Source organism: Ictalurus punctatus, chromosome 8 (genome assembly GCF_001660625.3).
Source record: "Ictalurus punctatus breed USDA103 chromosome 8, Coco_2.0, whole genome shotgun sequence".
Classification (NCBI taxonomy): Eukaryota; Metazoa; Chordata; class Actinopteri; order Siluriformes; family Ictaluridae; genus Ictalurus; species Ictalurus punctatus.
This window is the reverse complement of record NC_030423.2, coordinates 25,325,322-25,338,779: the sequence shown is the minus strand read 5'-3', so window position 1 is coordinate 25,338,779 and position 13,458 is coordinate 25,325,322. Positions and strand designations below refer to the sequence as shown.

Genomic DNA, 13,458 nt, shown 5'->3' with positions numbered 1-13,458 from the left:
AGAAAATATCCCAGATCAGACAGGAGAAACTATAATCCAGTACAGATTTATAATTGAGGTCATAGGTTTACATTCATTGCGCAGAATCTGCAAAATGTTAATAATTTAAAAATAATAATAAGACGGATCATAAAAATTGCATTTAGTTGTTTATTTAGTCCTGCCCTGAAGAAGCTATTTCACATAACAGATGTTTACATAAAGTCCACCAGACACAATAATAAACAAATTTACACAAACGAACCGGTTCAAAAGTTTACACACGCTCGATTCTTAATCCCGTGTGTCGTTACCTGGATGTGTTTATGTTTTGTACGAGTTCTTCACAAGTCCCTTGTTTGTCCTGAGCGGTTAAACTGCCCACTGTTCTTCAGAAAAATCCAGCATATTCTACATAGTAGAGTCCTTTCCTTTTAACAGCGACTATATGATGTCGAGATTCATCTTTTCACGCTGAGGACAACCGAGGGACTCGTCTCATACACGACTGTTACACAAGGAGCAAACATTCACTGATGCTCAAGAAGGTAACACCATACATTAAGAGAAAGGGGGTGCAAACTTTTGAACAGGATGATCGGGGTAAATTGTAATGATTTTGTTTAAAGATCTTACTTTGTTCATTTTGGAAGCTGCATAAGATATCTACATGTTTTAGGTGTATGTAAACTTATGACCTCAATTGTACAAGTGCAGAAATTGTCTTAGTGAAGTGGGTTGAAGTTTATGATTTTTCTCGGAGAATTTCATACTTAGAAAGTAACTGAAATACAGTGCGTGAAAATATTCTGTAATTCCTCATTTTTATTATATATATATATATATATATATATATATATATATATATATATATATATATATATATATATATATATAAAGAAGAAATACATTCACTAATATTTCACAAACCACATCTGTGTTTGTCAAAAAATTAGGAATAACATGGACACAATTCATGTTTTTATAAGTATGAGCCATGATGGATAAGCTAAGAGAAGTTTTTAGGGATTTATACAGATGTTGGCTTGGAACATTAGATCAATGTCAGGTCTGATTTAACATTTCCAAATTCAATCCGACGAAATCGAAATTTCTTTCATCCTATGAAGATGTGATAATTAGAGACCTCACAGCAAGCGCTTTCTATTTGTAGCTATTAAAGCGACAGACATGATTAGTAACAGCAATAGGGATTAGTCCAAATCCTAGGGCTCGGTTATCTATAATAATGAAAGTATTTTCAGACACAGTATTTTGAGATTCTTTGGCAACCTGATACACGTCCGTGTGAGCATCTCATGGGTCATGTTTTGGCTCAAATCTGCATTTATATACTTAATTATCCCATTAATGCTGTTTTGGGATTAATACGTAACTCCTACGTACTGTATACAGGCAGCACTATTTCAGCATAATGTCGGAAGCCTGAGTGAGACCCTTGCTCAATTTTGGGACACATCCTATTTTTCCATTTTATTTTAGGACGTTTTGTTGAACGGGTTTTAAAGAAGCGGACTATGATCCGATCAGTAACTTACAAATGACTTCTTAGGACCTTTTTCAAACGGGATTAGTTTTACATAGGGTTCCTTAATTTGTAGGAGTTACTTTTATTCACACATCGAGTGTTGTAGGGGGGAAGAAAACAAACAAACAAACATAGAAACTCGTTCCTGAAATTTCTTTACTATGAACAAACATGAGAGTTTTATCACAGAGGTGACGTATAAAATTATCATTCCCGAACTTCCCCAGAGACACTAATCCCAATCAAACAAGGCTTAATGTGAGGTGTCAAACTATACGTGGTGTAAGATCCAGTGATTAGGTTCTAAACCTGATGTTTCCTGCCAGGTGAAATATGGACTTTAATCTAGCTCTGGCTGAGGAAGATGTACAAGACTCTATGAGTCACACAGAGTGTAATGCACAACACAATTTGAGCTCGTTTGATGCAGAGGACTGCGTATGATTTTTTTTTTTTTTTTTTTAAAGGATCGGGATAACATTTTTACACACTTACTTTCACTTAGACGTGTGGTCTAATCTGATATACTATCTTGCTGTTTTTAGGATGTTTAGGAAGAGATGGAATGTTAGGGCTGTACAATATGTACAAAAAAAAAAAAAAAAAAAAAAGTACATGATGATTATAGTTCTACATGTGTTGATTGCGATATGACTCGCAGTACATATATTTTTAAAAATGTATAATTGGTGAGCCTGTGATATGTGACATTTAAAATTTTGCATTAATTCATATTCAAATACTGACGCACCAAATTAGCAAATATAAGGGTTAGCGTAAGGATCGCACTAATGCCAGGTTTTCCCGAAAACACACCCACAGATTCCATGTTCCATGAACATCTGGAAGCTCTGAGATGGCCAGAAGGTTCACAGAGTGTAAAAAATAAAAAACAAAGAAAAAGAAAAAAAGTTTTGTGCTCATTTAAATTACATAGGCTTTTCAAATTTCAGTACTACAAAAGCTAATCCTGTAATAATGAGTAATAAATGATATACGTATGCAGTAGTGCAGCCCTATGAGGTGTGTGTGTGGGGAAAAGAGAAAACAGTTTCAAGGAACTGAGGACATTTAGAAATATGGATCATTGGTCTTTAAAGATGGATGGAGAATTAGGTCTTAAGGTCTTAAGTATTAAGCAGTTGATCAGGCGCTGGAGAAGCACTGATTTTGTTTCAGCTCCGTGTCGCTGAGTGTCTGGTTCCTCTCTCCTCTCTCTCCGCTGTGGATCTGCTGGTGCCGTTTGAGGTACTCGATGCGACTGAAGCGTTTGCCGCAAGCTCCGCATTCGTATGGCCGCTCGCCCGTGTGGATGCGCTGGTGCCGCTCTAGGTTGCCGAGGCGGCTGAAACTGCGGCCGCATTGTGGGCACCGGTGTGGACGCTCGCCCGTGTGTACCAGCTGGTGGCGCTCAAGGGAGCGCGAGTGTGTGAAACGTTTCCCGCAGAGTTCACAGCGGTGCGGCTGCTCACCCGCTTGTACGCATTCGTGGCTCTTCAAGCTCCAGGCGTGACCGAAGGCCCGGCCGCACGCTGAACACTGGAAACGTTCCTCGGTCAGCGGGCACACGTGTTCAGCCAGGTCGGCTGCAACGTTAAAGCCGCTGCCGCATCGAGGGCAGAAATGCAGGAAGTCCTCTGCCTCTCGACCTGACTCCTCCCCCTCGTCGTCTCCCTGGCTCCCGGAGCCTAACTCGGCAGAGTTGGATTCACGTGTTGAGGATGCAGGTTCCTGTTGAGAGCTGCACAAACCGTCCAGGCCGATGAATTCCACACCTTCGGCTCTGTCCGCAGCTTGGGACGGGCCGGTCAGGGTGGATCCTGCCTCCTCCCTCTCGCACTCCACCTTTAAGGCGGTCTCTAGCCCGCTGAGCTCGTCGCTACTGTTTGTAGGTCCGGCTGACAGATCGGGCTGCTCCCACACTTCACCCACAGCTGATCCAGGACCAGCAGAGACAGGATCCAAATCTTCTAAACACAAAAAGACACAAATTAAAACGTAAGGAGCTCTAGCTCAACGTATGTCCCTATAGATCATTTTCATTTGGCCGTTGTGGTGTAAACAGCTGAAATCGGCTGTTAGAAAAGATTATTAGCTGCATTCAGTCATTCTCCTTCATCTTCTGAAAGCAGGGTGGTCAGGGTGACGGTGGATGCGAAGTCTATCCCAGGAACACAGAGATACCATTTGATTTACATCTAGAGAGCATTTAGAGTCGCCAATTCACCTGCAGGCATGTTATTAGAAATTGAGAGGAAAACGGAGAACCTGGAGGAAACCCACACAAACACTGAGAGAACACGTGAAACTACAGACACAAAAAACCCAAGCTCAGGATCGAACCAGGGAGTCGTGAGGCCACCAGAGACATACTGGAATATGACCAAAAAACAGCTGGTGCACCCTTTGGCATTGGACCAGCCATTTGGAAAAGTACAGCTTCAGTTTTCTCAGCAGAAGGGAGAAATAATACCCCAGGATCAGCTCCAGCATGTCCGCACCTTCTCTTACCCCCACTAATCACACAGCTATACGCCTTCTCTTACCCCCACTAATCACACAGCTATACGCCTTTTCTTACCCCCACTAATCACACAGCTATACGCCTTCCCTTACCCCCACTAATCACACAGCTATACGCCTTCCCTTACCCCCACTAAGCACACAGCTATACGCCTTCCCTTACCCCCACTAATCACACAGCTATACGCCTTCCCTTACCCCCACTAATCACACAGCTATACGCCTTCCCTTACCCCCACTAATCACACAGCTATACGCCTTCCCTTACCCCCACTAATCACACAGCTATACGCCTTCCCTTACCCCCACTAATCACACAGCTATACGCCTTGCCTTACCCCCACTAATCACACAGCTATACGCCTTGCCTTACCCCCACTAATCACACAGCTATACGCCTTCCTTACCCCCACTAATCACACAGCTATACGCCTTCCCTTACCCGCACTAATCACACAGCTATACGCCTTCCCTTACCCGCACTAATCACACAGCTATACGCCTTCCTTACCCCCACTAAATCACACAGCTATACGCCTTCCCTTACCCCCACTAATCACACAGCTATACGCCTTCTCTTACCCCCACTAAGCACACAGCTATACGCCTTCCCTTACCCCCACTAATCACACAGCTATACGCCTTCTCTTACCCCCACTAATCACACAGCTATACGCCTTCTCTTACCCCCACTAATCACACAGCTATACGCCTTCTCTTACCCACACTAAGCACACAGCTATACGCCTTCTCTTACCCACACTAAGCACACAGCTATACGCCTTCTCTTACCCCCACCAATCACACAGCTATACGCCTTCCTTACCCCCACTAATCACACAGCTATACGCCTTCCCTTACCCCCACTAATCACACAGCTATACGCCTTCCTTACCCCCACTAAATCACACAGCTATACGCCTTCCCTTACCCCCACTAATCACACAGCTATACGCCTTCTCTTACCCCCACTAAGCACACAGCTATACGCCTTCCCTTACCCCCACTAATCACACAGCTATACGCCTTCCTTACCCCCACTAATCACACAGCTATACGCCTTCCCTTACCCCCACTAATCACACAGCTATACGCCTTCCCTTACCCCCACTAATCACACAGCTATACGCCTTCCCTTACCCCCACTAATCACACAGCTATACGCCTTCCTTACCCCCACTAATCACACAGCTATACGCCTTCCCTTACCCCCACTAATCACACAGTTATACGCCTTCCCTTACCCCCACTAATCACACAGCTATACGCCTTCCCTTACCCCCACTAATCACACAGCTATACGCCTTCCCTTACCCCCACTAATCACACAGCTATACGCCTTCCCTACCCCCACTAATCACACAGCTATACGCCTTCCTTACCCACACTAATCACACAGCTATACGCCTTCTCTTACCCACGTGTGGCCTTCTGGTGCTCACCGTGTGCTGTGTTGCTTTCAGTCTGGCTCATCTGAAGCGCCTCCTGCAGCAGCCTCACTGACTCGCACCTGTACACGTCCTCCTGATCAAACACACACAGAAATAACACAGTGCATTGTATTTATATACATACTATTCAGCAAACTGGGTTACATACTGTATATACACATATATATACACACACATACACTTTTTTTATTATCGAATATTAAAGGATTATTAAAATCTAAAATAAAATTGAAATCTAAAAGTATTATTAAATCTTGTAATTAAATATTGCATTCATCTGTCTCCGTGTGTGGCTGGCCATCCATCCATCCATCCATCAATCAATCCCAGGGGTGGGCAAATCATAAACTCAATAGCTAGCCAGTCAAACAAATAGAAGCTCCAACGCTGGGTGTAACGATACACTCGGGTCATGATTCGAGTTGATTTGCTTCACGCTTTCAATTTGCGTCTGAATTTTTTTTTTAACAAAATCTGAATGAGGGAAAAACGAAAAAACATTCAGAACTTTCTTTTTTTAGTTCTGAATTATAAACAAACGCAAAACAGATGTGCATTTGTGTCTTCATAAAACTAAAATCAAAAATGGCTACGAACAGAGGTTTAATATTGTAAACAAAACGGACTACAGCTTCATCAGATCTTAATAATTAAATACACGTATAAATTCTCTCAAAGTTTTTGATTAAATAAACAAAACGTCTGTCCGAGGGACTTTCAAAATGAGGGACTGAACCATAGTGAGCTCCGTACCAGAAACGGAGCTCCAAAGTCGGCTAAAATGCCCGATTTCGTGGCTGTTGGTGTTGTTTGAAAACTAATAAAGAGCTCTTTTCAACTGTTGTAACATGGTCGTGTGACTCTATAACGTATAAGCGCGTTGGTCGTTACAATCCAGAAGCATCGGGCTACGTCCTGCCCATCGTGTGCTGCCCAGTCCTATGTTCCGGTTGCCTGGAAACTGACGAGGCAACAACATGGTGTCTCTATGTAAAGCAATAACGTATGGTGATAGTTAGATAGTTAAATGCATTAATACAGGCTGAGGTGAATTAATCGATGGCGAGTATTATCCTTGGCTAACAAATCTTCTTAACAAAAAGCCAGTAAGTTGCTGGTGAACATTTCGGTTATCTTGGCTTGGCAATGATTCGCACTGAGGTGCGTCACACCACTGTGAAGTGCATTACATTTAAACATAGCTACATATCAAATGAAAATTATTGTTTTGTAAAAGTCAATAAGGAGGATTTTCCCTTTCTTTTTTCTGGTTGTTGAAACTATTTGTGCTGCTCTAGGCCACGGGTTTCCAACCATGGTCCTGGAGTACCCCCTGTCCTGCACATTTTAGAGATTTCCCTGCTCCAAATACAGCCCTTCCAGAGGTGAAGAGGTTGTGTTAAAACAGTGAAAACACCAAAATGTATAGGACAGAGTATAAAAATAAATAAATAAATAAACAAACAAACCCAAATAGTCTGGATCTGCTTGTCCCAGGGTAGCCGGGCTAGTGATCTGTCCACCCATTTCAGTCTATATATCCATGTCTAGATAGCTACTTTGTCCGTCTGTGTCTGCCTACCCACACGCTTCCATATCTACCGGTCTTGGCTAAATCTCTCTCTCGATCCATCTTTCTATCTATCTATGTCCGTCTTTCTGCATTTCTCATCTATCCTTGTTTCTGTAACGGAGCGCTCTCCTGTGCATTCATGGTATATTTTGCGCTCATCTCACACTTCAGATGAAACAATATTTCTGCTCCGATGTACATGAACTCTACTGACGAGTCACGATAAACTCCCACTTGAGTCAGCCTGACTAACGGCATGCAGTCGGCGGCGTCCGTGCGAACGCAAGTTTCTCTTTTTTCTGCTGCTCCTGCTTTGTTTCCTTCTACTTTCTTAATCCTTACACACACGTTTCCCTCCTTCCCTCCCTCTCCTCATCAGACTCTTTCTCTCTCCTCCCTCCCTCCCTCCCTCCCCTTCTCTCTCCCTGCACCGGCTTCCTCGTCTCCGATTGGCCGCTCACCTCCTCCTTAACAGTGGCCACCTCCTTTCTCTCCCCAGAGACGTGTCTCCTCTCCTCCTCCTGCTCCTCTCCTTCCACTGTGGTTGGTGGATGCGTGCGGCCCACGTCCCTCCTCTCGTCCCTCCTCTTGTCCCTCCTCTCATCCCTCGCTCCTCCAACCCCCTCCTCCCACACGCCACCGCTCCACTCCTTGGCCTGCTTGCCTCCTGAAAGGGAGGGAGAGGAGATCAGGAAGGGGGGAGGGAGTGAGACAGAGCAAAGGAGAAGAACACAGAGAGGGAGGAGAGAGGCAGAAAGAGAAAAATGAGAACTGAGAGCTGAGGAGCAGGTCGCCATTACACTCACTTCCTTCCTCTCTCCCTCAGTGCATTCTGGTTGCACTAAATGCCAAAGTTAGACGTCCACCAGCACTCACTAGTAGTAATGAACTTGTGCCTGTGCTTACTAGGCTCCAGCTTTCTCTTTTTTGCTGCGCCGGTCTCATCAGGACCGAGCAGGCCGGCTGCGCGCCGACTGGCCGCCCAGGCCAGCCCGTACTTCCGCTCGTTCTTAAGCTTGTTCTCGGTGAGTCTCAGGCGCAGTTTCAAAGCCTCGTTCTCCTTCCGGTTGAGCGAGATCTCCACCAGGTAGTCGTTCACCGTGTCCTCGAACAGCTTGGTGATCTCGCACACGGACGCGCGCACCAGGCTGTCCATCACGGCGGTCAGATGCGCCTGGAACGTCTTCACCGAGTCCGCCATGCCTCTTTACGCACCAGCTCTGCTAGAAATAAACACACACATACACTATACTCACTCACTCTCTACTGCATTACATGATCTCATCACTATTCTCCCTCTCAAAGTGCATTAGATTCATTCATACTTGTATTCTTCGTGCTAATTTTGCGGAAAACTGATGTTTTTGGGGTTTTTTTTTTTTTACCCAGAGTGAAAAGTTTAAACCGAAAACAAACCCCTGTATCTATCATCTTACATAAACTGTCATATTCCCTAGTCTGATCATGAACTGCTCCTTATTTACACTACAACTAAACCAACACTAATGTGCATTCTTATAATTAACCTATTAGTGTTACTAATTACTCTAATAATTACTCTGATTGGACAACTTCACACACACACACACACACACACACTGCTTTTTAAAAAAAAAAAACACTATATTATCCGCACGCTACTCTACTCTCAGCTTCACACAAATCTTCACAACAACAATACACAGAAATAATCAATTTAAACCTTCTAACCCGTTCACACAAGGTAGTACAACGTTACACCAAAAAGAAATCAGGCGTTATGGTCCCCTTCTCAACTCAAGTGCTGTTAATTCTCGCCTACGATACAGGCTGTATCCCGATAAAACCCACTGCTTCCTTTATAAGTGCACTTTGGGCATTATTAGATCATGTTTTCTACACCCTACGTAGTGTGCACTACCACTAAACAGAGCGCAGTTTTATATGCAACCGTTTTGCTCCTGAAAAGTAGACGTGCGCATGCGCGAAAAATTTTGTTACCGTAAATGTCAGAAAAGCTCGGAACTTTGGAGAAACGGTCATTATTGCAACTTTTTGTAATGTTTTTGTAGATTTTCTTGATTCATTTTTGGCTTTTTTTTAAACGTGTAAATGCAAGTACTGCTACAGTAAATAATACAACAGAAAAACAACACTAAATGAGAAGAAAAATACATAATATATATTTCTATATATTAAAATTTTATCAAATCAATACATGAATAGTGATAGAACAATCTAGAACCTTTTTCCTATCAGTCTGGGTGTAGAAACCTTTTAGGAATTTTACATATCCCTTACAATGCGAAAGGGGGCGTAAACTTTCTTTCTAGCATTTTCTCAGTTCCTGAGGAGGCGTGTATGTTTTCTTTCCCACCCGTATTGTGTTCCCACTTCCTGCACTTGGAGTGGACGATGATGTTGTTGATAAAAAAAGCTTGTGTATTTTTTTTTATTTATTTTTTGCATTTATTACTATTTTAATTTAAATGTACGTTATACATTTTTGTAGACTAAAAAGATCACATGAGGCAAGTACTCACTTCATAAGAAAAAATAACGAGTAATAAAATACAAAAAAATATTTTAAACAAAGCTTATTTTATTATTCTGTTTTATACGTTATCACAAAAAAGTTATTACAAAAAACATTCTTTTTATGTATTTTAATGACTCATTAGATTAAGATATTTATACTTCATTCCTACATGTGCAATATTTACTTTTTGTATCAACCGCTTTCTTTTTTGCTACGTTGTATTTTACGGTATTTTGATGGACTTTTTCGCTGACCAATCGGCGGGCTGCAAATTCGGAAGGCGGGGCTGGGGACAAAGATCGTGCAGGAACACGTACACAGTCATTCACCTTAACGGAAACGTTAATTCAGACGCTACACATCCGTTTTTCTCAGTTGTACGGTATTTTAAAGGAAGTCTGTCGCCATGCCGATGTTCGTGGTGAATACAAATGTTTCGAAAGATGAAGTTCCTGCAGGATTACTGTCTGAAATTACCCAGGAGCTTGCTAAAGCCATGGGGAAACCAGCCAATGTGAGTTGGAGCTCGTGCTCAGCTATATAGGCCGCGCGCGTGTGTGTGTGTCTGTGTGTGTGTCTGTGTGTCTGTCTGTGTGTGTGTGTGTGTGTGTGTGTGTGTGTGTGTGTGTGTGTGTGTGTCTGTCTGTCTGTGTGTGTGTCTGTCTGTGACATTCTCCTCCACTACCATGCATTGTGTATAGAAATGTGCATGTTACTTGTAAATGAGACTTAATTATGATCTTGTTGTTCCTCCCAGTACATTGCTGTGCACATCGTCCCGGATCAGATGATGATGTTCGGGGGTAAAGGAGACCCGTGTGCCCTCTGCTCCCTCCACAGCATCGGGAAGATCGGAGGCTCGCAGAATAAACAGTATTCCAAACTGCTCATGGGTGTGCTTCATAAACACCTGGGCATTTCACCTGACAGGTATGCACGCACGCACGCACAGACACACTCTGACGACGTTCATATGGACTGCAATAATCTAATTGTTGACCTTATTCTGAATAAGGCACACAATATTGTGATTAAGGTGTTTACATGAGTCGCTTTTAGAATACTCCTTTCATATTCCCGTTTTACATGTTATAGAACATAGATCGATTAACAGCACACGTCATTACGTCCTTACACCACGTCGTCCGACGTTCCCTCCAGAATTTCACGTATCGACATACAGTTCGTCTTCGTTATGGTACCGTATACAGTTCTGGGTGTTTCATTTGTAATTTTACGAAAGCTTCAAGTGCAGTAAATTATTTGTCATGCTGTACATGCAAATAGACGACTGCTTTCCAAGAAAGGAACAAAAATATACAAGGAGAAAGAAGAAGAACTCTCAGAAAATTCAAACGGTGAACTCTGTGGCAAAAATTTTACATGATCTTCAAATAAACAGCATTCTTTGTTAGCAGTTTTCTAAACTTCATTTTCATTAATTATGGTTTATGAACGCGCTGCCAGAGATTGCATTTATTTTCGCTTTACTCTCATTGGTTAGAGAGATTTGCATGCACCGCTCCCTGACCAAGAAGTAGAGATTTCAGTGTCGTGAAGTTCGGAGAGCATTCTGGATGCGGTTCTCTCTATAGTTATAGTCTTTGTACTTTGTAGTGGAAATTAATTACTTACTTACTTATTTAGTCAGAATATTAGTTCGTAAGTAATATTTGAGGATTGGGTGAGTGCATAGGAGATGAGCTCTCCGGAGCGTTTCTACTTCCAGGTCAGGAAGCTGTTGATCCAAATCTCACTAGCCAATGAGAGTCAATCACTGTTTAAAAGCCCCGCCCCCACGAGAGGTTAGTGCCAGAACAGCGAAAGTAAACGGAAGCTCTGGCAGCGCTGTTAACAAAGAACGCTGTTTATTTGAAGATCATGTTAAATGTTTGCCACCGAGTTCACCATTTTCAGTTTCTGAGAGTTTTTCTTCTTTCTCCTTGTATGTTTTTGTTCGTTTCTCGAAGGTTACGTTCAATACATCTGGCACAAATTTAATTCCCAACTCCTGAAGACTTCGGTGTAAGTTTTCCCGTGGTGGAAAACTTACTGTTACAAAGCGCTGACACTGGAGACTCCTTCCGTAAATGTTAAATAAATTTCCTTACAGAAAGCTTCACATTATCAGTAGTTATAGGTTTTGTTTTGTTAAATAACAACACCGTTTTAATGTTTCCTATTAGGCTTAGATTATGTGGCACATCCGCAATACAAATCCCTGTGAACAAGCTGTTGCTATAGAAACGATAACGTATTAGAGCGAGTGCATTAATATAAACCAGCTGCTGTTATAGGACATTAATCAATGCCTTCTGACCAATCAGATTTGAGAATTCAACAACACTGTGGTTCTTTTTTCTTTCCTCAGGATCTACATTAACTTTTTCGACATGGACGCAGTGAACGTGGCCTGGAACAACTCCACCTTTGGTTAAAGGAACTGGATTTTCTCATCTATTACCAATACATCCATTCCTTCAGAAGTAATAAACAGCAGAGCACTAGAGATGTGATAGATTTTGCACTACACAGCACTTGGATTTAGATTTGCTTTATTTGAATTGTAGATCATAGCGGTTACATGTCAGGTTACTGGTTTTTTTTTTCCTGTTAAGATTGTAACGTCACTTCTCAAGCTTTGCAAAAATACAGAATAAATATGAAACATAATTCTCTGATTAATGATTTGGTTTTCATATTTTTGGAACAGAAGTATGAATATGAATAAACTTGGAAATTGCTGCTTCACATGTGTTTTGTGATCGTGTCTATGTAACATATTGGCGGATATCACATCGAAGGCTTGATTTACGAAATCTAAATGACTATCATGAATAAAAGATTTATGAATGAGCTTATTTTACTGTCTGTGGAGGTTCACGTGTTCTCCTTGTGTCTGTGTGGGTTTACTCAGGATTCTCATTCTCTTCCACCTCCCAAAAACATGACAGCTTTTCTAAATTGCTCCTAGGTGTGTACATGGTGCCCTCTGATGGACTGGTATCCCATCCAGGGTCTATTCCTGCTTCACACCCGGTGTTCCAGGGATTTCTGTCTTAGCCCAAAGAATTCATGTTCATAGTTTTAGTCATTTATAATTACTAAGAGACATCAAAATGAATGATTGAGAATTTATTTTACATTTCAATTCTATATACATTGTGTTCGTGAAGCTGACGATGCTGAAAATTTATTTCGACCAACAAGACATTTGGGGTGTTAGGTTTTACAGATGTCCCTTAATTAGCATTAGAATATCTTTTCAGATCAAATGCAAAGTAGATGTAGATATTCTTTTCATCCACAACCTATCAGACATAAGTAAGACGTATGTTTCGTTTTATCTGGAATGGCACATGTAATGTAACCTTGTTGAAAAAAACTATAAATACCATTACAAACCACTACAACTACCATTTAAAAACCATCAGCTAAGCATTAAAACCATTATCAGTCTTCAATGCTATCCATCAGACATAACATGACACCAATAGAATGCAACAAATTACCAGTAGAGACCCACAGGGACCATTAAAGTTTCCATTAAAACTAATACAATTCCCATTATAACCATTAAAACTATTACAAATTCTATGAGGGTTTTTATTGTATTTCATCAGGGACCTTTATTTAGATTTTAAAGAGTGAAGCTGTTTTAAAAGGTACATGAGTGATCCTTAAGGTCAAATTGTATAAATAAACTTTATCTTAAAACTTAAATTGATCAAATTTATAAAATACGTACAAAATGGCCTGCTTGTTGGTGCCAGACATGCTGGTTTGAGCATTTCAGAAACTGTGCCTGGTCAAATTTTTTCCCAAACTGTCCAGTTTTGGTGATCCTGATACTGTTCTTAGCTAA

General features: G+C 41.7%; 2 protein-coding genes across 7 annotated transcripts; one reads left to right on the top strand and one right to left on the bottom strand.

Annotated features, from left to right (window-relative positions):
* Nucleotides 1–1,667: 1,667 nt before the first annotated feature.
* On the bottom strand, nt 1,668–8,902 carry si:dkeyp-121d2.7 (zinc finger protein 623). Of its 6 annotated transcripts, none has more exons than XM_017473790.3 (5): nt 8,778–8,896; nt 7,952–8,298; nt 7,537–7,742; nt 5,494–5,575; nt 1,668–3,498 (listed from the first exon to the last, which is right to left on the bottom strand). In XM_017473790.3, exons 2-5 carry the CDS (start codon nt 8,274–8,276, stop codon nt 2,675–2,677), a joined length of 1,437 nt encoding a protein of 478 aa, XP_017329279.1. In that variant the 5' UTR covers nt 8,277–8,298; nt 8,778–8,896; the 3' UTR covers nt 1,668–2,674. The 6 variants fall into 6 exon arrangements, with proteins under 6 accessions (XP_017329279.1, XP_017329277.1, XP_017329278.1 ...); XM_017473788.2 differs by having other exon boundaries at nt 8,786–8,896; XM_017473789.3 differs by having other exon boundaries at nt 7,952–8,295; nt 8,786–8,895.
* Nucleotides 8,903–9,929: 1,027 nt separating this feature from the next.
* Nucleotides 9,930–12,464, top strand: mif (macrophage migration inhibitory factor). Its single transcript, NM_001200304.1, is given in 3 exon segments — nt 9,930–10,107; nt 10,351–10,523; nt 11,965–12,464. Coding segments are annotated over 3 exon segments (348 nt in total). The 5' UTR covers nt 9,930–9,999; the 3' UTR covers nt 12,032–12,464.
* The last annotated feature ends 994 nt before the right edge of the window (nt 12,465–13,458 follow it).